General features: G+C 66.6%; 1 protein-coding gene across 5 annotated transcripts in view; it reads right to left on the bottom strand.

Moving 5' to 3' along the window:
- Positions 1-24095, bottom strand: part of KIF1A (kinesin family member 1A) — a 91560-nt gene that overhangs the window by 27407 nt on the left and 40058 nt on the right. For 3 of the 5 annotated variants that reach the window (XM_069600355.1, XM_069600526.1, XM_069600427.1), the window contains exons 15-31: positions 23868-23947; positions 21342-21417; positions 18764-18843; positions 18405-18511; positions 17564-17647; positions 14134-14314; positions 13993-14065; positions 13758-13851; positions 12869-13017; positions 12013-12191; positions 10618-10755; positions 9685-9948; positions 3780-3898; positions 1763-1848; positions 1024-1162; positions 743-911; positions 519-609 (exon numbers count right to left, since the gene is read on the bottom strand). In XM_069600355.1, coding sequence (XP_069456456.1) covers positions 519-609; positions 743-911; positions 1024-1162; positions 1763-1848; positions 3780-3898; positions 9685-9948; positions 10618-10755; positions 12013-12191; positions 12869-13017; positions 13758-13851; positions 13993-14065; positions 14134-14314; positions 17564-17647; positions 18405-18511; positions 18764-18843; positions 21342-21417; positions 23868-23947 — 2109 coding nt within the window. The remainder of the gene's footprint in view (positions 1-518; positions 610-742; positions 912-1023; positions 1163-1762; positions 1849-3779; positions 3899-9684; positions 9949-10617; positions 10756-12012; positions 12192-12868; positions 13018-13757; positions 13852-13992; positions 14066-14133; positions 14315-17563; positions 17648-18404; positions 18512-18763; positions 18844-21341; positions 21418-23867; positions 23948-24095) is intronic. The other 2 variants (XM_069600609.1, XM_069600695.1) reach the window with 1 other exon arrangement.

Here is a 24095-nt window from a genome sequence, read left to right as displayed (position 1 = left end):
CGGCTTCGGTCAGGGCCGTTTCCCCGCCTCACAACACAGTCCCCTGCTCTCCTGACACCTGGCTCGAGTTGCGGGTTGAACCATGTCCCCACCATCTGCCAGTTCTTCCAGGCTGAGGGTTCCCTGGCCTCTCCGGCTTCTGCCTGGGCACCCCGTGGCCCTCCGTGCGCCCTGCCCTGCCCTGCCTCATCCCCAGGACCAAGCCAGGGCGCCCTCATTGGGCCCCCAGACCCTTCACATCCACATCCAGCGGAGGCTTGCCGCAGGGGCCCTCGGGGGCTCTCGGCTGCCCCCACCTCCAGTCTTAAGCCCCCCATAACCCCTACTGCCCAGCAGGAGCACGCGTGCCCCCGCCTGGAGCCTGAGGGCCTGTGTCCTTCGCCCAGCCCAGGGTTGGTGCGCAGGAGAGGGAGAAGCTGGGACCGAGTGAAAGCAACTCGGGGGTCTCAGGGAGGCCTGCAGAGCCAGGGCCCCGGGAGGGCGGGTCACGGCAGGGGTCGGGGGCCCTGAGGACGTACGTTTTGGACGTGGTAGAAGCCAAGCGGGGGTCCCCTCCCCGTGTTCTTCAGGGGCTCTGTAGAGAAGGCCTCGTCATGGCGATGGATGAAGCTGTGAACCGGAGGAGGTGCGAGGTGGGTGCAGGGCCTGGGCATGGGCACCTCAGCCTCCAGGGGGCCACCATGTGCCCCCGCCCCCTGCACCTTGCCAAGGCCCACCCCCACAGCCTGGGTACAAGGCTCACTTGAACTGGCAGAAGATGTCAGCGTATTCAGCAGAGATGCTGGACGCTTGCAGGACGGTCACGCGGAAGGTGAAGGTGCTGCCCAGGCCGAGGTGGTCCAGGGCGGCGTCCAGGGGCCCGTCCAGGGTGGCTTTCTCGGGACTGTCCAGGAGGCTTTCCGGGGTCACCGCTGCTGGGAGCAAAGGGCAGAGGGGCGTGGAGGGACCCGAGGGGCTGAGCCCGGGCTTGGGAACTGGCCTGCAGCACGCGTGCCGGCCAGGAGGTGGGCCTCGGAGACCCACCTGAGCAGGTGTTGTTGTTGACCTCGTCGGCTGAGGGCCCAGAGTCTGCAGCCTGGCCCTGGCCTTCCACAATCCGCAGCTCCTCCTGGGAGGTCCCTGAGCGGGACATGCCCACCCCAGGGCAGGACTCGGCCTGGAACTGTGCAGGAGGGGGCGGGGTTGGACAGAGTGCTGCCAGGGAACCTGAGCACCCACCCAGGCCCGCCCCTGCCGTGGGCGTACCCCTCCCCAGGCCTCATTCTTCTCAGGGCTATGTTAGTCTAGGAAGCGGGAAGGGAAGGTTGGACACGTCTCTGGGGTTCAGCTCTGCCCCCACCCCGGCCAGGACCCCTCCCTCAGCTCCGCCCCTGCTCCCCACCCTGCTCCGGACCCTGCTCCCCAGCTGCCCTGGGCAGGACGCAGGGAAACTCCCCCAACTGCTTTCAGGGTCTGGCCAGCCCCCCGACCAGTTGCCCACAAGGCCCCCACCACCCCAACTCTGGGCCCTCCCGGCACTGCTGGACGCCCCGTGCCTCTCCTGTGAGGCCCAGCAATGATGACCTCTCTGAGAAGGACTGGGGGGCCCTGGGCCCAAGCCCTCAGAGCACCGAGGTTCAGGCAGCCGCCTGGGCTGGGAGGTCCTGGCTTGGGCCTCTCGCCCGAGGGCAGGAAGGGCGCCTGCAAGGAAGAAGCCATCCTCCCCCCTCCCTGAGGCTGCGCAGGGCTGGCGGCCGGGTGGCGTCTGTGGCTGCACCACTACCTTCTCAAAATGCTGGTCGTCAAAGGAGATTTTGGCTGTTCCCGACTGGCGGACGCCGGAGCCATAGTCAGGGGCCTCCTCGTCAGCTGAAACAGGATCAAGCAGAGGGTCAGGCCCAGCTTGTCCCCAGGCAGGAGAGGACATCCAGGCTGAACGCTGGCAAGGGCGACGCGGGAACCAGGTGGGGCTCCAACCTGCCTGGGGGCTCCCAGACATGGCCGAGGGGCCCTGAATGACCAGGGCACGTCCCGGGCACCCTGACCGCCCGCCTCCGCTGCCCTAGGGCCCAGCGGCAGCCACGTTGTCCGCACAGCCGCTCTGAAGGGGCCATGAACTCTACCTTGTCAGAGCCAAGCTTTCTACCTCTGCTCCCCGCCCCTAAGTCCTGCCCCCAGACTCAGCTGCCGTAGCAGAACCCAGGGTCCTCTGGACCCCTCTTCCCCCTCCCCCATCACGCAGCTGGATACTCAGCACCCCACACGCTCTCACACCCCCTTCTTCCCGGTGTGCAGGGTTCCCTACTGCCTGGGACAAAACCAAACCCTTCTGCCGCCTGAAGGCCCCTAGTTCTAGCCCTTCCAGGCCCCCTAGCCCCCAGCCCCAGCCACTGTGGCTAGACGCCACTGCAGGAGACTTCACAGATGCCAGGGGGCCCCGACCCTCTGTTCTGGGGCCCTGGGTGGGTGCGACCGCCACCAAGGTGTGCACCCCGGCTGCCTGAGGGCCCAGGGCTCTCTCCCACCACCGCCCAGGGTGGCCCAGGCTGGCACAGGAGGGCTCCTGCTACAGCAGGGGGACGAGGCAGGGGTGGCCATCTCCTCCAGCTCAGCCACCACGTGGGGGACGTCAGGTGTGGCCCAGACACACGCAGCACCGACCTGTCTACGAAGCGGCCGGCCAGGTGGGCTTGCTCTACAGGGGCCGAGGGGTCAGGAAGGGCTAGGAAGAGCCCGAGGAGGACAAAGCACCCAGCGGGCCAGGGTGCCCTCAGGGGAGGAGGGCGGCGTTGGATGCCTCAGCATCGCCATCACACCCAGGCTCCCCTTTTCAGTCACGTCCCCAGGGCCCTCAGCACCGCGGTCACACGGCTGGAGGAGCTGGAAAGAGCGCTTGGGATCGTGGAGAAGCGACACCCACCACAGCGGTCGAAACATTCAGAGTGCACACACACGGGCTACCCAGCGGGCGAGCAGGCCCCCCATGCTGCTCACGCTCCGCGCCCCCCGTCCTGGCCTGGGCCCTTGGCAGCCGCACATGGGGCACCCAGAGTGCCCGGGCCAGCCTCAGGGAGGGGAGGAAGAGGCCCGAGGAGACACCAGAGGCTGGAGGCGGAGAAGGGAACACGGGCCACCACAGTAGAGGGACCCTCTGGCTGAGCAGTCCCCCACGCATCCTCCAAGCATCTCTCCACACTCCTTTCTAAAAAGCTTCACAGAGGACACACTTTCAGAGGAGCAAACCCAGCAAACCCAAAGCCCTCCTTGGGGTGGCTGTCCCCAACCTGGAGGAGTGGCCAGGAGGGGACCAGGCAGTGAGGGGTGTCTGCTTCTCAGTGAGGGGCTGGACCAGCTGGCCGGCAGTGGGGAGGGGCTCACGGCCTCTGGGGACACAGGTCAGCACCTGACCAGCCATGTGCTCCAAAGAGGGCAGTGCTGTGGAGCTGGGAAGGCTGGGGGACCCAGGGCTGGAGTCTGCACACCCGTCCTGGGGCTGAGACCGTGGTGAGAGCTTGGGGGGCACTTCTGCACCAGGCTGGATCTGCAGGCCACCTGGTGGGGCCCCGAGCCAGAGGGGGTTCAGCCAGCCCCGGGCTCAGCCTGCGCAGCCCTGAAGGCCCCAGCCGACCAGGAAGAGCCCCGGGGCACAAGCCGAGTACTGGGCAGCAGGGCTTCTCTCATGGGGAGAGACGGAGGAGGCTGGCTGCACGCAGACCACCACGCAAGGCCGTGGAGGTTTCCCCCTGCCCGGGTGTCCCATCGGGGGAGGGACAGACCCCGCTCAGGCCACCTGCACGCACCTGAGATGGCCTGGACAGCCACGCGCAGGAAGCCCTTCACCTCGCCCTTCTCGCTGACGACGGCCACGCGGTGCACCAGCGGTACGGGGTACAGCAGGTTGCTGAGGTACACGAAGGCCCTGGGGAGGGGAGAGGCTGTGGTCAGGGCCGCCCGCCGGGCACCGCGCCGGGCGGCGGCAGAGGCGGCAGGACGGGCTCACAACACAACACTGCAAAGCAGAAGGGAGCGGGCAGCCAGGCGGGGGCAGCCAGGGTGGGGCAAGAGCGGGCAGGGCAGCGGGGCGGGAGGACGCAGAGGTGGGGGCGGTCTGAGCAGAGGACAGGGAGGAGGAGGGCTCAGCCTGCTTCAAGGACGACGACCGGGGACCACCTCACTGACCTATGACCCTCACGCTGGTGCCGATGCCCCCCACGTCTCCCCTGCCCGTTTCCCGGGGGCCCCTGACACTCGTGGACCCCACAGAGGGCCTCGGATGACGAAAGGCGGCTCAGGGCTCCCTGTGAGCCTCTCCAGGAACACAAGGGGCAAGAGCTCCATGACTTCAGCCAGAGCCCAGGAGGAGGGCTGAACAGAGCCTCGAGATGCCCCAGACGCTGCAATGCTGCCTGGCACGGCCCCACCAGCCCCAGGGCCGAGAGCCCCCCTCTCCCAGAAGCTCAGCTGTGTGCCCAGCTAGTGCCAGGACAGGCGGGCCAGAGGCCACGTCACCCCGTGGCACCCCCTCCCTGAGCCGGTCGACCTGTGGGGTCCGACAGGCAGCGAGGACGGAGCCTGTGCTGCCCCGAGGGTAGGCAGCTGAGCACAGCTCCCTTCCGGTCAGGGTGTCCTCCTACCCTCCTTGGGCCATGCCCTCTTTGAGGTGTGTCCTCCTCGGGGGGACCCCCTCTTTGAGGGAGCACTCTGGTTTCCAGCTGCGCTCTGCCCTCCACTCCAGCCCAAAGGCACAGACCTGGCAACCCTGAGCTCCTGGGCTGGGGGGAGTTCGGGTATGGTCCCGGGGGAGGGGCAGGGTTTGGAGCCCAACGGTGGGAGGTGCTGGAGAGGAAGTGCGGGGGTTGGTGAGGGGCCCCAGGTGGGGACAGAGGTGTGGGCAGTTGAGGTGGGAGTCTGGGCACTGGTCTGGGTGGGTGGGGGCACTGGGGGACAGGAGGAGAGGTGTGTCGTCCGTCACCCTGCCCCTCATCCAGGCTGGGGTCCCCACTCTGGACAACCGTGGCCACAGGCAGGGGGCGGGGCTGCCCCCAGGGCCCTGCGTCCCCTCTCCGGTTTGGCCCCTGGCCTGGCCACCACCGGCCTTCCCCCGCCGGAGGTCAGGACTCTGCGCGCCATCCTCGCTTGTCCCTCAGCTCTGCCTCGAGTCTCTCTGAAACCCATCATCCGGCCCATCAGCCCTGGCCTCCCTCCTCCCCCAAGGCCTCCACGGCTGCCAGAGGGGACCTGAGGCCCAAGCAGACGCCACCCGCCGCAGCCTCCGAGCTCTCTGCATCCAACAGACACCCCAGCCCCTGCTGTGGGCCCAGCCCGGTTCTGGCCTCACAGCCCAGTCTGTATGCACCCTCTGTGCACGGCCACCCACGTCTCAGCCTCCGGGCCGTTTTCTGCACAGCTCTCCCCATTGGCCCGAATTTACCAGTAGGCCCAACCTCTGTTGACTGGTTTTGCTTTCTGGGCCCTTGAAGGCTGAGCCAGGCCCCAGACGCCCCAGGGTGCGGCCTCCCAGGGCCTGCCACTGCAGTCCCCTGCCCCCCAGTAGGCAGAAGCCCCCTCCCTAGCATAGCGCCTCTCTGAGGACGCCCCGTGGCCCCTCCCTTCAGTGCGCTCTCTGGATGAGGGGCACCTCTGCCTGACTGGGGGCGCGCGGGCACTAAGGCCCACTGCGTGGAGCAGAAACCAGCAAGAGACGTTGGAGCCTGGAGAACGGAAGGCCTCGCCCAAGTCGCAGAGGGCGTTGCCCAGCACCCACCTCAGACAGGATGGGGGCCTCCCCTCCCAGGCACCCGGGCTCCTGACCCAGCTTCTCTGATGAAAACTGGGGGTTGGAGGGGGGTGGCCGTGCAATGAGCCAAGTCACGGGGTCCAGAAGGGGAAGCGCAGGGCGAGGACTCAGGCACAGAGCCGGCTCCGCTCGCCGAGGCCCAGCCGCCCCGCCCTGACCCAGAGGGCTGAGGGGACTGGGTGGGGCAGCCCCCAGGTGCGGGGCCCAGTCAGCGCTGCCCTCCAGCCCTGCCTGCCCCTGGGCACAGCCTGCTGCAGAAAGCAGGGCTGGGAGACTTCCCCGAGCCCCAGGCGCCAGGCGGGGGGCCTGCCCACCCCCCTGCACCCTGCAGGGGCCCACAGGAGGACCCACGGGGAAGGCACGCTGCCTCGGTTGTGGGCTAGTGAGGGCATGATACCTTCCTAAGGCAGTGTCAGGCTGTCCAAGGGCCACCAGCCAGGAGGGCCCGCCAGGCTCGGGGCCGCCTCCTGGAAGGCTCAGGGGGCAGCCCCCCAGGCACTGGCTCCCAGCTCCCTGATGGCCTCTCGCAGCGCCCTGCAGGGGACCCGGGACCACCCCGAGGGGCGATGAGGGAGGGGAAGCAGATCAGTCCTCCTCCCTCCTGAGCCCACGGAGGCCAGGACTTAGGCAGTCACAGCAGGCCCGCGGCAGCCGGGCGCCCCCACTCCCCGATGGCCCCGCGGCTGCACACACCCCCTGCGGTCTCCCGGGGGCACCTCCTGCCACAGGGCCCACGCGTCGAAGGGGGCCGCACGTGAGTCCTAAGGCTCAAACCACCCCACTGGCAGCCTGCCACTGAAAGCTCCAGGAGAGAAACTGTGCGTGACAGCCCCCACGGGCCCACCCGGCCGGCGCTGGAGCCCCCAGCACCACGCAGCCGGCGGCTGGGGTCCCCTCTACTCACACCTCAACACGGACGCTGGGGCTCCCTCCCCAATGGCATGCCTCAGCTGGACTGGGGGCATCGTCCTTCTAGGGGCTCAAACACAGCACCGGAGGTCTAAGCAAGGGTGCTGGGGCTGGTGTCTCGCAGGTGGAGACGGAGGCCCGAGGACAGCAAGGCTGGGGGCAGACGCTCGGCTGGGGCAGGACCAGGCTCGCTCCAGGACAGCCCCTGGCTGTGGGCACCACGCCCCAGCGCCCACCGGCTTACTTAAAGTTCGTTAGGTAAATCCAGTCTTTCCCGATCTCAGGGGATTTCCCCACATTGGAAAGGAAAGAAAACCCAGATGCTTAGGGTATGCAAAACAACAGGGCTGGGGGCTTCGAGGGCCCCCTTGCTTGGAGGTTGGGGTTTCACAGAGAAAAAGACGCCTGGAGTCCACCGCCAGGCTCGCCCTCTCTGAACCTCACTGCCGGCTGTGGGGGAAACTGGTCCCCAGACTCCTGCGGGCACCAGGCGTGTTCGCACACAGATCAGATGTAGCCCTGGGCAAGGGCTTCCAGAGGGCACGGCAGCCTGGTGGGACCCTCTCTCCTTGCTGCCCTTCACCCTGGGACAATGACACCACCTTCACCCCGAAGGGACCCCCGGGCCTGGCAGCCCCTGCCCCTGGTGCCAGCAGCAGCCTAGAGGGCAGGGGGCAGGAAGACCCCAGGCCCACCCCGACCAACGGGGATGGGAGAGGGTGGGGCCCGAAGAGTAGAGGCCGGGCCCTCCAGACGCCCAAGTGGACAGCAGCGCCCACCAGCCCGGGGGCTGGAGCAGCCTGGCCCTGTCAGGAGGACCCCTCCGGCGAGGGCGCACCCACCCGCACACGGCGGCCCGACGCCTTGCTGGAGACCATTTGGGCTGAGCGGCTTGGCCCGCAGAGCACACCCAGGGAGCTCAGCCTTGCCGGCCCAGTGCTTTTCCGCCGGAGTCCTGGATACTACACTTGGTGGGGGGCACATGTCCTCCTTCCCCGGGACAGTCCATCCCAGTCAGCCCCTCACCCTCCTCTCTCTGCGGTTCCCCTGCCCACCCCCCTTTCTGAGAGCGAAGGTCCAGGCGGGGAGGATCACGGGGGAGACTGAGCCCACAGGCCCACCTCCTCATCCCGGGCCGGCCCACCCCACCCCCCAGCGCAGCGGCACACAGGCTGTCCCTGGACTCGGAGGAGACCCCCGCCAGGACCCCGTGCTTGGAAGCGAGGGCACCTTGAAGCAGGCTGAGACCCGCCGGAGACAGGGGGGCGGCAGAGGTGGGGGCCGGGGCGGAGCGTGGGGGAGCGGAGGAGGCGGCGCTAACCACGAGATTGGTGAGGTGCAGACCCATGCTGGGGCCACGGAAGCCTTTCCGGAGGGAGGCAAGAGTGGGCGCCCCAATTTCGCTTAAGCTTTGGAGACAGAGCCAGCAGCTACCAGAAGGATAAAGGGGACCACACACGGGTCCTCCTCAGGGCTGGGCCTGCACAGCTGCTGCGCGGGAAAAGCCAATTCTTGCCAAACCAGAAAAATCAGGACGTTTCCAAATGAAGCCCCTCGCAGACGGCCGCGTGGGGAGCTGGCCTCTCGCGCGGCTTTGGCTTTGGTTGTTTCGTAACATCCCAGATCACGGGGGGAGTGTCGGAAGGACCCAGCTCTTTCTGGCTGAGACTGCAAGAGCCCACCCCCGTTTCTCCCAGTGACCCCACACCTGCCTGACACTCGGCTGCCCTGGCCCACGCGGCCAGGCTTTCTGAGAGGCCTGCATGGGGCCAGCCCCGGGGGTCACACCTTCGCTTGGGTCGGTGGGGCAGGAAGCTGGGCTGGGGCATCTTAGGAGAGAGCCAGGGGGCCAGCAGCCCCCGGTCAGGGAGACCGAGTCAGAATAAATCCGCGACCCCCTCGACAGAGCCTGCTTCCTTCCCAGAGGAACCAGAGGAGCTTCACTCCAGCAGCTGCAGCCAAGGGCTCCCAGCACAAGCCCCGTTAGCTGGGGGCCAGCCTCGGCACCGCCTCGGCACTGGTGTTCCAAGGCCAAGACTCCCAAAACCTCCCCTCAGCCTAGCCCAGGAAGCAGTCCCAGACTCCTACAAAGGCTGCCATTAAAGCTATCTTCCATCTCAGCAGGCAGACAGGACGTATCAATTCAGTCTCTGTGAGCCGAAGTTTCTACTGCTACAGCTAGGTTTCTAGATCTCTCCTCGCTTCTGTCCCCTGGGGATAAAAAGACAGACTGTACTTGCCCCATCTGCCTGCAGAGTGAGCCCTGCGCCCCCTCCTGGACCTGGTCTCTCTCCTGTCGAGAGCTCTTAATCCCTGCCTCGCCTCCACAAAGGGCACCTCCCTGGAGGGCACAAGGCCAAGGGCGTGTCTCCAGTGCTGACGGCCTGAAGGTCAGGAGGGATGGGGTGTTCTGGATCTTAGATGGAGACTGGCTCAGAGAGAGGCCAGGCTGCCTGGGGGCTTCAGAGGGAGGCCCTCCCACTGCCAGGCTCTGCCCTTCCTTCAGGAGCCCCTGCCCCCCGACGGCCTCCTCCAGGTTCCGCTCCCCTCCCCACAGCGGTGGCCGGGGGGCACTGGGAGCAGACCCGGCCCTCTGTCTCTTTTGGAGGACAGCAGAGGGACGGACAGCAGCCTCAGCTGCTGGGTGAGGGGCGGAAGGGTGCCTGCCACCGCTCTTCCCAACGCCCCGAGGCCCCTGCATGGGGGTGGGGGCTCCCCCCGGGGTTCCGGAGGCCGCTCTGCAGAGACGGGGCCCCTGCGTGGAGCCTGTGCCCCGGGGCATCCTGCCTCCTCTGTCACTGGGCCCCCACCCTCCCGGGCTGGGCCTCCCCAGGACAGCCAGGGGCGCCCTCGTGGCCTCGCCCGCTCCCCGGGGGAGGCCAGCCCCTGCCTGCCCCGGTGCCGGGGTGGCGCCCTGCGGCGGCCCACCGTGCCCACAGCAGTGCTCCTGTGCAAAAGAGCTGGTTCCTTCCCAGCATGCCGTCCTCAACCTCACCAACCTTCCTACTAAACTGAACAGGGGGGGCCGGTCGTAAAACGGGTCCCGGCCGTCGCACAGCACGTGCTCCGGAAAGACGTCGTCCTGCAGGTCCTCCTCCTCCTCCTCCTCCTCCTCCTCCTCCTCCCCCACGCTCTGCTCCTCGGCAGGCTCGGTGGCGTCGGAGTCGGGGCTCGAGAAGGTGGGGGAGGGGGTGAGAGCAGCCATGCGCTCGCTCATGCATGTGTTGAGAAGAGGGTAGCTGTTGCAGCCAGAGACGACTGAACTGGGGTTAGTGCGACAAGACAGAGAGAAGTTAACACCGGCTCCTCGGGGGCGCGGGGCGGGGCGGGCGGGCGGCTGCGTGTGGCCCGGCCAACGCACAGACCACCGAGGGCGCCGCCTCCAAAGACGAGGTGGCTCAGGGCGCACTGTCCCCAGGGGTGGACACACACGCACAGCCCCCCGTGGGGATGGTGTGCAGCCCCGGAAGGTCCCGGCAGGTCCCGGCAGGTGTGGTCCTGGCTGGGTGTGGCCAAGGTCGTGGCCGCGGCGAAGCCTCAGAAACCATGCCCCGTGGGGGCAGGGGCCGGGTGCAGCCCCCAGCCCAGGAGGCAGGGAACAACAGGCTGGACTCTGGGCTCTGGGAGCACTCACGCCCCACCGGTGACCCAGAAGGTTGACCAAGCCCCATTCTCACCCGTGGACAGGTGTTGCCTGAGGGCTACGGCCCCGAAGCGGGGGTGGGTGGCAATGTGGAGACCCCCTCCCCATCAGGGCCCGCTGGTGTGTGGAGAGGAGGATGGGGTCGGGGGGAACTCAGACCAGGGAGCACTAGGGCAGGGGATTCAGCGTGGAGGAGGGCCAGCACCCACCTCGTGTCGGGGCCAGGGCCCAGGCCCTCGCCACCCACCAGTTTCCCAGCCTCTCAGCCCGGCCGGAGGTAGACACCCACCTGCCCACCAGCCGGAACCAGGGGAAGCGGTCGTAGAAGGGGTCTCCCCCAGTCACCACGTTGTCACAGTCCTCGATGACGCTGGAGGGCACCTCGGCCGCCCGGTCATACATCTCCCGCATCAGGTCCAGCCGCTGCCTGCGGGGCAGAGGTCAGCGTGGGCCCGGGCCGACCGTCCTGCTCAGGGTTGCCCTCGGCTCAAGAGGGTTTGCCAGACAGACCCTCCTCGGTCCTCGGAATCGGCTGACCGTGAGCAAGTGGCTTGAGATTCAACACGCGTTCACCACACACCTCTCTTAACCCCAGTGACAGCCACAGGGTGTCAGCAGAGGCCAGGGCTGGGACCAGCCGGGGCGGGGGCACCCGGACTCGGGCATGGAGCCCCGGGAGCTGGTGAGTGAAGGGCAAGTTGTGACACGACACGAGGAACAAGGCATTTCCCAAGTCATCCCCCTGGAAAAGCAGCCGGCTGCGGGAGAGACACCTGTGAGGCATGTTTCCCTCGGGGGCCCAGGTGCAACAGGAAGGGCCTGGGGGCACATTCATCCCCAGGAGCGGCTGCAGCTCGGAGGACAGGGGCAGGTGCGCCTGTAAGCATAGATGGTTGGCGCGCAAGTGCCGGTGGGCCCGTGTTTGAGGGTGAGCGGGACCACGTGTGTAAGTGTGCATGGCTGCACGTGGGAGTGCATCCGTGTTCTTCATTTTCTGTGCCTCGTGGTGTTCTGACACCTCTGGGGCCTCACTGCCTGAGGACACCCTTCCCCCACAGTGAAGACCCCCCCCACCTTACCTGGCCCAAGCCCACTCAACCCGCCAGTTCCCCTGCCCTAATCTCCAGGTGCAGGGCCAGGCCACCAGACAGCCCTGCCCCAAGCCTCCAGCACTGTTCTAACCGGCCGGTCCTCACCGTTCACCTTGTCCAGCTGTGCCCATGAGCGCCTCGAGGAGGCCGTAGTGAGACCCCCCCCTTCATCCCCGACAGCCCTGTGCCTCCCCTGCATGCGGGTGCCCCTCCTTCCAGGGGAAGCTGAGCAACAGGAAACTTTTCTCTCGGGGCAAAGCCCTGCCCAGTCACCTTCACCCAGGAAGAGTGAGGTGCACGTGGCAGGGCGGGCGCGCGGGGCCCTGGAGGCAGATGGGAGGGCAGACTGGCCGTCCTCCGGGGACCCGCCCTGCTCTCCGCCACCCCCAGGCTTTGCCCGAGGCGGAGGAGCCCCTGCCTTCCTACCCCCAGCCCCTCGCCACCCCTTCCTCCAGCTTCAGCCTGGCTTTGGCAGAGCAGAACACAGATCCTTTAATAAGCCTGGATCCTGCGTACTTTCTTCCAATTTAAAAAGACCCTGAAACAGGAAAACGAGCCGCCAGACATCCGCGTTCACTCCGCTTCCCGCACACCTGAGTTTCTCCAGCGTCCAGTAGTGGGTGGCCCCGTTCTTCTGGTCCTGGACCTCCACGGCCACGATGGTGCGCGGGAAGGGGCGAGTCTCTCGGTCTTTGGCGGCCTCCGGGGGCAGCAGGTCAGGTGGCAGCGGGGAGTAGAGTGTGTCCGTGAGGAGGACAAACTGGAACTGGACCTGTGCGCGGTGAAGACGGCACCTGTCAGCCCCTGGAGGTGGAGCCCAGCCCCAGAATAGCCTCCTTCCCGCGGCTGGAGAGGAAGCTCCACTTCCCCCGCGCTCCAGCCTGCCCACGCACTCCCCTTGGTCAGTGCTGGCCTCCTTTGAGCCACCCGCCTTCCTAGGGGTACAAGTCAGGGGCCTCCCGCCCCCTGGCAGGGAGGCAAAGCCGCTCAGCTGGGAGTCCGACGGGGCCGCAAAGGTGCCATCAAGGTGCAGACGGCATGGTGGGGGCGTGGCGTAGCAGGGCGCGGGGCGTGGTGTGGAGGGGCGTGGCGTGGTGTGGAAGGGGCGTGGCACAGCGGGGCGTGGCAGGGCGCAGGGTGTGGCGTGGAAGGGGCGTGGCATGGCGGGGGCATGGCAAGGTGTGGCGTGGTGTGGTATGGCAGGGCTTGCTATGGGCTGTGGTGTGGTGTGGCATGAGCTTGCTGTGCGTGACAGGGGTGTAGCGTGGGCATGGCATCAGCGTGGTTGCATGGGCGCGCTGGGGGCGTGATATGGGGGTGGTGTTGCAGGGAGTGGCATCAATGTGGCTGCATGGGCGTGGCGTGGTGTGGCATGGCGGGGGGCGTGGCATGGCGTTGCGGGGGCGTGACATAGCTTTGCGGGGGCGTGGCATGGCGGGGCTGGCCCACCTTCTTCTTGAGCTCCACGCTGATGGCGTTGGCCTCCTTGAGGAATATGGCGTTGCCCCACAGCAGGTCCCGCAGCGATGTGAACTGGTACCACTTCCACTTTCGGAAGGCCCACAGTGCCAGCTCGCATTCCCGCTCGGTCCACTGGACTGTGCGGAGAGGCGGGCCTCGTCGATGGGGGGCGGGGGTCTTTGGCCCCCCAGGGTCGAACCAACTGTCTGGGGCGTTCGGGAAGGGACCGGGCAGGGAGACTGCCTCAGGGAGCGGCCCTTGGGCCCCAGAGGGACCGCCGTGCCCCCGCCGTGAGCGCGAGGGCCTGAGGGTTAGGCCGGAGCTCAGCAAGGACTGGGGGCAGCAGTGGGGCGTGGGCAGGAGGACGGGCTGCGGCCTGGTACCCCGCCCTCCACCCAGATAGACGAGTCAAGACAAGGGCGTCCAAGCCACATCCGCGCAACGGGCCAACCAGCTGACCCAAGGCCGAGCTGGATGTGAACCCTGCCTGCGGGAAGTCCTCCGCCCGGCAGCTGCGGTCAGCGGCGGGCTGCCCAAGCAAACGCTCCCAAACGGAGCAGAGACCTTGTCCCGGGAGGAGCACTAGCACCCCTCGGGCAAGACAGGCCGGGTGGACGCAAGGTGCCCGCACGGGACCCTGCCCCGTCCTCCTCGCGCTCCAGGCTGCCTCCCCCAGAGCTGCACGTGTGTGAACGCGCACAGGCGCCTTCCTGCTGCAGCACAGCCTCCCAAATCCTGCCTGCAGATCGGGGTCCCCCGGACAGAGATGGGGACCAGCCGACCCGCAGGGAGTGGCCCCAGGCCCCTCTCCTCAGGGAGACCCCTCCCCAGCCCCAGGCCGGCCCCGCCCGCCCCTGCGCTGGACACGACCCCTCACCTTCGTCCTCCGGCTCCTCCTCCTCCTCGTTCACCTCGGGGTAGTACCTGGAGTCCATCTGCTTCTGCAGGGCCTCCAGCTTGCTCTCGTAGTCCTGGGCACAGAAGCGCGCCTGTGGCTCCACGCGGAGACCAGCCCCCTGCGGCCCTCCCCGCCGGACGTGGCCCCCCAGCGCCAGCTCCAGCGGCTGCACAGAGGGCTGGGGGAGCAGGGACCGCGGATGGGGGCGCCTCACCAGCCGCTGCTGCTCCAGCAGGTAGGTGGCCTCCTCGCGCTCCCGGCGATACTGGTCCTCCAGCTCCTGGAGCCTGTAAGAGCACCGGGTGAGTGCAGGCGGCGGCACGGGTGGCGGGCCGGGAGGGGCAGCCTCGCCCACCTCTGCTCCATCTCTAGCTTCATGTCGATGCCCTGCTTCTCCAGCAGCTCGCGCTGCGCGAAGGCCCAGTCCACGGGCTCGGCCGGCGTCTCCGCGCAGGGCGTGCGCTCGCGCTCCTGCCGCGCCTGCTCGGGGTGGTTGAACCGGAACACGTGGCTCTTGCCCATGATGATGCGGTTTCCTGGGGGACAGGGGCGGGGCCGAGGCCCGAGCTGAAGAGCCTTTGGTTGGGGGCCCTTGGAGGAGGGGAGGGGAAAGGGGAGGGATTCCCCCGAGGTCCCAGCATCACCCTCCCCAGGGGGCCCCCAGTTGTCCGGAGCCAGCCCACTGCCTCCTCTGCCCAGCGTCCCCCTCACCAGCCCCCCGCGGGGTGGCCTTCTCCCGCACCAGGACCTGAAGGAGCCTCCTCACGCTCCCTGAGCCTCCCCTGGGCCCCGCCCTTCCCAGCAGCAGTGATGTTTGAGAACAGTCGTGGAGCATCTCCACCATCCCATCCTCTCCACAACCCCGGACGTGCCACTCCCAGGCCAGCCTGGCCTCCTGCCCCGTGCCCTGGGCCCAGCACCCCCTATCTGAGGGCTAGGCTTGGCCCCTCTGCTGGGCACTTCCCTTCCCAGCTGTCCCCTGGATGGCAGCAGAGCAGGGGCCGGCATGTTTCCAGAGCCAGGCTCCACCCTGTCGGCAGGACCCTCCCAGGCACACAAGTGCCCCCAGGGCAGTGCCAGCTGTCCCGGGACTGTCCTGCCTGGAGGCAGGGATCTCTATAAACCTCCTAGTTTCCCTCTGACTTTCTCCAGGAATCACAGCTCTACTCTGGGGCCGCAAACTCAGCTCAGTCCCACTCCCCATAAGAGGCCCCAGCTTGCAGGCGGCTTCTCCTCCAGCCCCCGAGATCCACTTCCCTCCCAGCCCAGGCCCTGCCCTGAGCCAGCGGGCACTGATCCTGAAGTAACATGGGAGACAGAAACTGCTCTCTGGACCTGCCCTTGCCTGGCTCAACCAAGCAGGGACGCCGGCCACGGGCGGCCCCATGAGGCCCCTGGGTCCAGGATGCCTGGTGTGTCCCCCTCAAGGCATGCCAGGACCACAAAGGCAGGGAGGGCCGTTTGGAGCAGCCAGAGAGGTCTGAATGTCAGGCTGGGGGTGTCCGCTCTGTAACCCCAGCTGGGGCAGAGGGAGAGTCCCTTAGTTCTTAGCAGAGTCACCAGACATGATGACACGACGGGCTGTCTCACGTGTCAGCTCTGCTGGGGAGCCGAGCCGGGGAGAGTGCCCTCGTTCTCAGCAAAGTCACCCAGACACAGTGACACAACAGTCCATCTAACGTGTCAGCTCTGCGGGGAGTGGAGCCAGGGAGAGTGCCCTCGTTCTCAGCAAAGTCACCCGGACACAGTGACACAACAGTCCATCTAACATGTCAGCTCTGCCGGGGAGCAGAGCCGGGGAGAGTGCCCTCGTTCTCAGCAAAGTCACCCAGACAGTGACACAACAGTCCAGCTAATGCGTGAGCTCGGCCGGGGAGCCGAGCCAGGGAGAGTGCCCTCGTTCTCAGCAAAGTCACCCGGACACAGTGACACAACAGTCCATCTAACATGTCAGCTCTGCCGGGGAGCCGAGCCGGGGAGAGTGCCCTCGTTCTCAGCAAAGTCACCCAGACACAGTGACACAACAGTTCCTCTAACGTGTCAGCTCTGCCGGGGAGCGGAGCCAGGGAGAGTGCCCTCGTTCTCAGCAAAGTCACCCGGACACAGTGACACAACAGTCCATCTAACATGTCAGCTCTGCCGGGGAGCAGAGCCGGGGAGAGTGCCCTCGTTCTCAGCAAAGTCACCCGGACAGTGACACAACAGTCCAGCTAATGCGTGAGCTCGGCCGGGGAGCCGAGCCAGGGAGAGTGCCCTCGTTCTCAGCAAAGTCACCCGGACACAGTGACACAACAGTCCATCTAACGTGTCAGCTCTGCCGGGGAGCCGAGCCAGGGAGAGTGCCCTCGTTCTCAGCAAAGTCACCCGGACACAGTGACACAACAGTTCCTCTAACGTGTCAGCTCTGCCGGGGAGCAGAGCCAGGGAGAGTGCCCTCGTTCTCTGCAAAGTCACCCAGACACAGTGACACCACAGTCCATCTAACATGTCAGCTCGGCTGGGGTCCTGAGCCAGGGAAAGTCTCTTCGTTCTTAGCAAGGTCACCCAGACACAGTGACACGACGGTCTGTCCGTGTGTCAGCTCCACCGGGGAGTGGAGCCCAGCAGTGCGCTCGGGCATGGATGTAGGCGCTGCTGGGTTGGGGGCACATCTGTAGCTGGGGTGGCACCTCCAAGCGCGTGACCTCAGGACAGGAGACCACCCACAGGACGTGACAGGCCTTGCCCCTTGGGAAAAGGCCTTAAGAGCTAAACAGAGACATTCCTGAGGAGAAAGTTCCACCCGCGGATTGTAGACCTGTCTGTCCAGCCCCCACCACCTCCTGAGCCAATTCCATGGAATAAGTCCCTCGGTAGATGGGCAGACAGATACAGCAGTATATACACGTGTGTGCGTGTGTGTGTACATACATCTTCCTCCTGCATGTTCACGTGTGTGTGCATACATCTTCCTCCTGCGTGTTTACACGTGTGTGTACATACATCTTCCTCCTGCGTTTACACGTGTGTGTACATACATCTTCCTCCTGCGTGTTTACACGTGTGTACATCTTCCTCCTGCGTGTTTACACGTGTGTGTATATACATCTTCCTCCTGCGTGTTTACACGCGCGTGTGTGTACATCTCCTGCGTGTTTACACGTGTGTGTATATACATCTTCCTCCTGCGTGTTTACACGCGTGTGTGTGTACATCTCCTGCGTGTTTACACGTGTGTGTATATACATCTTCCTCCTGCGTGTTTACACGTGTGTATATACATCTTCCTCCTGCGTGTTTACACGCGTGTGTGCATACATCTTCCTCCTGCGTGTTTACACACGTGTGTGTACATCTTCCTCCTGCGTGTTTACACGTGTGTGTGCATACATCTTCCTCCTGCGTGTTTACACGCGTGTGTGCATACATCTTCCTCCTGCGTGTTTACACGCGTGTGTGTACATCTTCCTCCTGCGTGTTTACACGTGTGTGTGCATACATCTTCCTCCTGCGTGTTTTATAACACCAGGGCACGAGGCCCAGCCAGGGGGCCGGGGTGCAGGGGTTTTGCAGCCTACACCCCGGTGGCTGCTCTACCAAGGCCCCCCTCCATCCGGCCGGGGCTCTGGGACAGGGCCCCTCATGGAGTTCCACCTCAGCGCTGCCGCCAACAGCCTTCGCCCCACCACCTCCGACCCTACGGTGCAGCCGGGGCGCCTGCGAGCTGGCCAGGTGCCTGCAGCCCCACAGCCTGGGAGCAGGGGGACACAGGCGTGGGGAGTCGGGCGACCGCGCCCCCGCTGTACCTGACCGCAGGACGCTGGGCTCCGTGACTTTCTTGCCGTTGACATAGGTGTCCGCCCCTTCACAGGGCTCTAGGGTCACCACAGCTGCAGGACAGGTAAGGGACAGAGAGGAGGACCGTGAGGGGCTGACACCCTGGCTGTCTCCCTGAGTCCAGCAAGCTTTCAGCGTGGGGTGGGGTCTTGATCCTCCTGGGCACCTGGCACCCAGCTGTGGCCCCCCGCAGGCGCCTCCGTCCTGCGGCACCTCGAAAGAAGCTGGAGGGGCATCTCAGCCCCTCACAGGCAAAGGAGGTGATACATGGCAGGGAGGCTCTTGTGCCCCAAGTCAGAGCCAGGGAGGCCGTGCCAGGCACCCACCCTGCCCTACGGGGTCTCCAGGAGGGATGGTCCTGGAGTCCCAGAACCCCTCCTGGCTTTGTGTCCACCCCCCGAGGGCAGGGAGGGAGAGGTCTGGGGACAGAATTCTGGGAGAACACAGAGAAGTCAGTGGTCTGCAGCCCTGAGGCTGGCCAGACACCCACGAGGGAGCGTGCACTGAGCTTGGGGGCCGTGGCTGCTGTGACAGCAGGTACCTCCCCGAAAAGGAAGCCTGGCAGCGGTGACAGAGACCCAAGGGCAGGCCGGCCAGGCAGACGGGCAGATGGCCACTCCCAGCCCGTGGGAAGCTGTGGCCTGAGAACAGTTGTCCCCTTGATCTGGGCTCACTGCCCTGCCACCCATGAACGCCCCGACTGGCCCCCAATCTGAGGAGGGAGCCCGGGTCCCCAGCCCAACTGTCCAAGCGCCTTTCGAACCGGGGTGATTCCTGGCACGACTAGGAAGCTGGAGGGGGAGGTGGTACCTTCGCTTCCCCCGCGGGAATCGCTCCGGAAGACACAGTGCTCCTCCTTGATGAAGTGCCCGCTCAGAACAATGTCCTGCCGCTTCTCCGCGTCCTCCCGGCCCACCCTGCGTGCAGCGGGCCGTCAGCACCGCAGGCCCCGTGCACCGTGACGCTGCCCACCGGCCCACACCGCCCCCACAGCCTCCTGGACACCCAGCCCTTACAGGAAACGGCTGGAGAGCACACGAGTAGGGGCTCAGGAGACACCCCCAACACGGCCTGGCCGCGGGGAGCCACACAGCCCAGAGGGGCCCACAGCATCACCACCAGCGCACCGCCAGGCTCAGCGCCCCTCCCCGTGCCCCGCCGACCCCCACCTGGTGATCCCATCCTTGATATAGTAGAGCAGGCACTCGGACATGAGGGGGTCCTCGTTCAGGTTGACCAGATGTGGCGTCTGGGGAGACAGGGGGTGACCTCTCTTGGGGAGGGCAGGAGCCTGACCCTGGCCGCCCACTGCCCTCTCTCCCTGGGACCACCAGCCCTAGGCCCGGCCTCACGGGGACACAGCCTGGCCGAGAGGACCGGAGGAGACTCTGATGGGGACCCCAGAGCCTTGGGGGCAGCACTTGGGGCCGCTGGATCTCTGGAGGGGCTGGGAGTCCAGCTCTGAGCACTGGAGGCACACGGGGCTTGGATGTGCAGGGCAAGCTTGGGCTCCGTGGGGACTGGGCCTGGTCCTCCACTAGAACAGGATCTGAGGTCCCCCTCCCAACCCAGGGGCTGAGGCCCCAGGGGGACCCAGGAGCCAGGAAGGGGGCGAGGGTGCCAGGCAGTGGGCTCAGGCCCTGGAGGCCGAGGAGCAGAGAGGCTGCGAGCCAGCTGGGTCGGACGCTCCCTGCCTGTCCTCAGCAAGGGTCTACCAGAGCGCGAGTCATGGCCAAGGGGAGCGCGTCCCCCGCGGCCCTGTCTAAGCACTGCCTATACCCCGTGCCCAGAGCAGCCGTGGCAGGCTCTGCCCCTCCTCCTCTGCTCTCCCTCGGGGTCTCTGGGCCCCAACACTTCCCGACCTCCACCCCATCCCAGCAAGGACTCTGCAGCATGGCAAGGCTGGACAGCTTCCTGCTTCCCACCTGGCTCCTTGGGGCCAGCTGTCCACACCCTCACTACAGACCCCTGGGGCCCCCCAGTGATTCAGCTCAGGGTCAGGGCGACCTGGTCATCAGACACAGGACAGACCATCTCCAGCCACCCTGTTCCCGGGAGGGTGTCCTGCGTGTCTCCAGAGGAGACGTCTCGGGGGGCCTCCAGGGCCAGCCGCCTCCTGGGCAGTGTCCAGGCCTGGGCCACCAGCAAATCCTTCTGCCAACAACGAGGCCAAGAGACTGCACAACTGGTGCCCCGAGGGCATGTGTGCCCCAGCACTGCACACTCCCCAGGGCAGCCCAGGGACGGGGCACCCCCCGTGGACGGGGCATACCCCAGGGATGGGGCAATCCCCCAGGGACGGGGAATCCCCCAGGGACAGGAAGTCCTCCCATGGCCAGGGCACCCCTCCCCAGGGACGGGGGATCCCCCAGGGACAGGAAGTCCTCCCATGGCCAGGGCACCCCTCCCCAGGGACGGGGAATCCCCCAGGGACAGGAAGTCCTCCCATGGCCAGGGCACCCCTCCCCAGGGACGGGGAATCCCCCAGGGACAGGGCATCCCCTCAGGGACAGGGCATCCCCCCAGGGCCGCGGCATCCCACAGGGATGGGGCATCCCCCCAGGGACGGGGTGTCCCCTCATGGATGGGGCGTCCTCCCAGGGACAGGGAATCCCCCAGGGACTGGGCGTCCCCCCATGGCCAGGGCACCCCTCCCCAGGGACGGGGCATCGCCCCAGGGCTGCGGCATCCCACAGGGATGGGGCATCCCCCCAGGGACGGGGCATCCCCCCAGGGAGAGGGCACCCCTCCCATCGACAGGGCGCCCCGCCACAGGCAATGAATCCCAAACAAAACTAAAAACCTATCTGGACAGATATGAAGCACCCCAGGGCGCCACTGGCCCCCGCCCAGGGCTGCAGGCACCCTCCCTCCTGCCTCTGGGCCTCCCCACGTGCTGCTCCCCGGCTAGCGGGCAGTGCAGACACAGCCTGGGGGCCCAGCCCCGTCCCCAGGGAGCAGCCACCCTGAGGGATGGGCCTTCACACGGGCACCCGTTCTCCTCTTCCAGTGGGGCCCAGCGGCACAGCACTGGCTTCACGCGCCGCCAGCTCCAAGACAAGCAAACACAGGAGCCCTTTTGTGAGATAAAAAGTCAGCCAGGTGCTCCCTCGCTAGAGAAGTGGCAGGGCCAGGGCCTGAGCCGACTGCCACTGCCTCCAGGAAGGCTTCGGGGCTTGAAGCGCGGTTCCTAAGGGCTCTAAGGGTCTAGCTATCTTTGGCAGGGGAGGGTGGGTCTGTGTGCTGGAACCACAGAGACTTTTCCCAGTGCTCGTGCGCTGCCCCACCTGAGCTACGGAACAGGGGATGGGGCTTGGTTCCATGTGAAGTCCTGGGCCACGGGCAAGCCAGGCTAGGTGCAGAAGAGGAGTCCCTGCTGGGACGGCCGGGCTTATTTCGGCTAACCTCCAAGCGGACAGCTGGCTCCTGGTCCATGTCCCCCAGCCCTGCCCTGCAGGCTCCTGAGGGGGTGCTGGCTCCCCCTGTTTCAGGAACCCGGTCTTAACCTAAGGGGCCCAGCCGACCCCTCAGGCAGCTAAGTGACCTCCCTGACGTCCTTCGGCCAAAGAGACCTCCCATGGTGAGCAGCGGGAGGCGAGGGGCCACACAGGGAAGGAATGGCTGTGCGTGAGCGTGGCCGGGGCCCTGGAGCCCGCTGCCCTGCCCCCAGGAGCGGACAGCTGCCGAGGGCTGCAGGTCCCCTTTCCGTCCGTGCCGGGGCAGCCCAGAGAAGGGACCGGCTCCTACCTTTTTGGGAGAGAACACCCCCAGCGTGCCACCGTCCTCCCGCATGGCCACGCCCATCTCGGCCAGCAGCGCTTCCCTGCGGGACAGTGAGGGGTCAGCACCCACACAGGCTTTCGTCCGGGCTGCGGGTTCAGGTGCCCCGTGGAGGGACTGCTCCCCTGAGTGGGGGTCAGGCCAGTGGGGCCACTGGTGACAGGCATGGGACCCCTGACTGCAAGACCGCAGAGCTGGGCACAGAGTCCCAGCCCCCACCTCCCACCTCTTCATTGGGGGGCCAATCCCAGCCCCCCAGCTCCCACCTCTCCATCAGGTGGCCTGGTCCCAGCCCCACCTCCCACCTCTCCATCAGGTGGCCTGGTCCCAGCCCCACCTCCCACCTCTCCATCACATGGCCTGGTCCCAGCCCCCCACCTCCTACCTCTCCATCAGGTGACCTGGTCCCAGCCCCAGCTCCCACCTCTCCATCAGGTGGCCTGGCCCCCAGCCCCCAACCTCCCACCTCTCCATCAGGTGGCCTGGTCCCAGCCCCCCACCTCCCACCTCTCCATCAGGTGGCCTGGCCCCCAGCCCCCCACCTACCACCTCTCCATCACATGGCCTGGTCCCAGCCCCCCACCTCCTACCTCTCCATCAGGTGACCTGGTCCCAGCCCCACCTCCTACCTCTCCATCAGGTGGCCTGGTCCCAGCCCCCCACCTCCCACCTCTCCATCACATGGCCTGGTCCCAGCCCCCCACCTCCTACCTCTCCATCAGGTGACCTGGTCCCAGCCCCACCTCCCACCTCTCCATCAGGTGGCCTGGTCCCAGCCCCCCACCTCCCACCTCTCCATCAGGTGGCCTGGCCCCCAGCCCCCCACCTCCCACCTCTCCATCACATAGCCTGGTCCCAGCCCCCCACCTCCTACCTCTCCATCAGGTGACCTGGTCCCAGCCCCACCTCCTACCTCTCCATCAGGTGACCTGGTCCCAGCCCCCCACCTCCTACCTCTCCATCAGGTGACCTGGTCCCAGCCCCAGCTCCCACCTCTCCATCAGGTGGCCTGGTCCCAGCCCCCCACCTCCCACCTCTCCATCACATGGCCTGGTCCCAGCCCCCCACCTCCTACCTCTCCATCAGGTGACCTGGTCCCAGCCCCAGCTCCCACCTCTCCATCAGGTGGCCTGGTCCCAGCCCCCCACCTCCCACCTCTCCATCAGGTGGCCTGGTCCCAGCCCCCCACCTCCCACCTCTCCATCAGGTGGCCTGGCCCCCAGCCCCCCACCTCCCACCTCTCCATCACATGGCCTGGTCCCAGCCCCCCACCTCCTACCTCTCCATCAGGTGGCCTGGCCCCCAGCCCCCCACCTCCCACCTCTCCATCAGGTGGCCTGGTCCCAGCCCACAGCACCCATCTCTGCATCAGATGGCCTGGTCCCAGCCTGCAGCTCCCACCTCTCCATCACATGGCCTGGCCCCCAGCCCCCCAGCTCCCACTTCTCCATCAGGTGGCCTGGTCCCAGCCCCACCTCCCACCTCTCCATCACATGGCCTGGTCCCAGCCCCCCACCTCCTACCTCTCCATCAGGTGACCTGGTCCCAGCCCCAGCTCCCACCTCTCCATCAGGTGGCCTGGCCCCCAGCCCCCCACCTCCCACCTCTCCATCACATGGCCTGGTCCCAGCCCCACCTCCCACCTCTCCATCACATGGCCTGGTCCCAGCCCCCCACCTCCTACCTCTCCATCAGGTGACCTGGTCCCAGCCCCAGCTCCCACCTCTCCATCAGGTGGCCTGGCCCCCAGCCCCCCACCTCCCACCTCTCCATCACATGGCCTGGTCCCAGCCCCACCTCCTACCTCTCCATCAGGTGGCCTGGTCCCAGCCCCACCTCCTACCTCTCCATCACATGGCCTGGTCCCAGCCCCCCACCTCCTACCTCTCCATCAGGTGGCCTGGTCCCAGCCCCCCACCTCCTACCTCTCCATCAGGTGGCCTGGCCCCCAGCCCCCCACCTCCCACCTCTCCATCAGGTGGCCTGGTCCCAGCCCACAGCACCCATCTCTGCATCAGATGGCCTGGTCCCAGCCTGCAGCTCCCACCTCTCCATCACATGGCCTGGCCCCCAGCCCCCCAGCTCCCACTTCTCCATCAGGTGGCCTGGTCCCAGCCCCACCTCCCACCTCTCCATCACATGGCCTGGCCTCCAGCCCCCCAGCTCCCACCTCTCCATCACATGGCCTGGCCTCCAGCCCCCCAGCTCCCACCTCTCCATCACATGGCCTGGTCCCAGCCCCACCTCCCACCTCTCCATCACATGGCCTGGTCCCAGCCCCCCACCTCCTACCTCTCCATCAGGTGACCTGGTCCCAGCCCCACCTCCCACCTCTCCATCAGGTGGCCTGGCCCCCAGCCCCACCTCCCACCTCTCCATCACATGGCCTGGTCCCAGCCCCCCACCTCCCACCTCTCCATCACATGGCCTGGCCTCCAGCCCCCCAGCTCCCACCTCTCCATCACATGGCCTGGTCCCAGCCCCACCACCCACCTCTCCATCCGGATGGCTTCCGTCCGCCGCAGCTTCTCCTCCCAGGTCTCGTTGAGCTCAGCGATGATCTTTTCTGTCTCCTGGGAAGGGAGACAGAAAAGAGTGAGGTCAGGGTGGGGGCAGGCAGCGCACAGAGGCTTGGGTGCCAGGCAAAGGGGAGATGAGTAGCCAGGGCCCGACACCCCAATTCTGGTCCGTCTAGGCAGCACGAAGCCTGAAAGATCAAGG

This window comes from Ovis canadensis, chromosome 1 (genome assembly GCF_042477335.2).
Source record: "Ovis canadensis isolate MfBH-ARS-UI-01 breed Bighorn chromosome 1, ARS-UI_OviCan_v2, whole genome shotgun sequence".
NCBI lineage: Eukaryota > Metazoa > Chordata > Mammalia > Artiodactyla > Bovidae > Ovis > Ovis canadensis.
The sequence above is the reverse complement of the archived record's forward strand: the minus strand, read 5'-3'. Positions and strand labels throughout refer to the sequence as shown.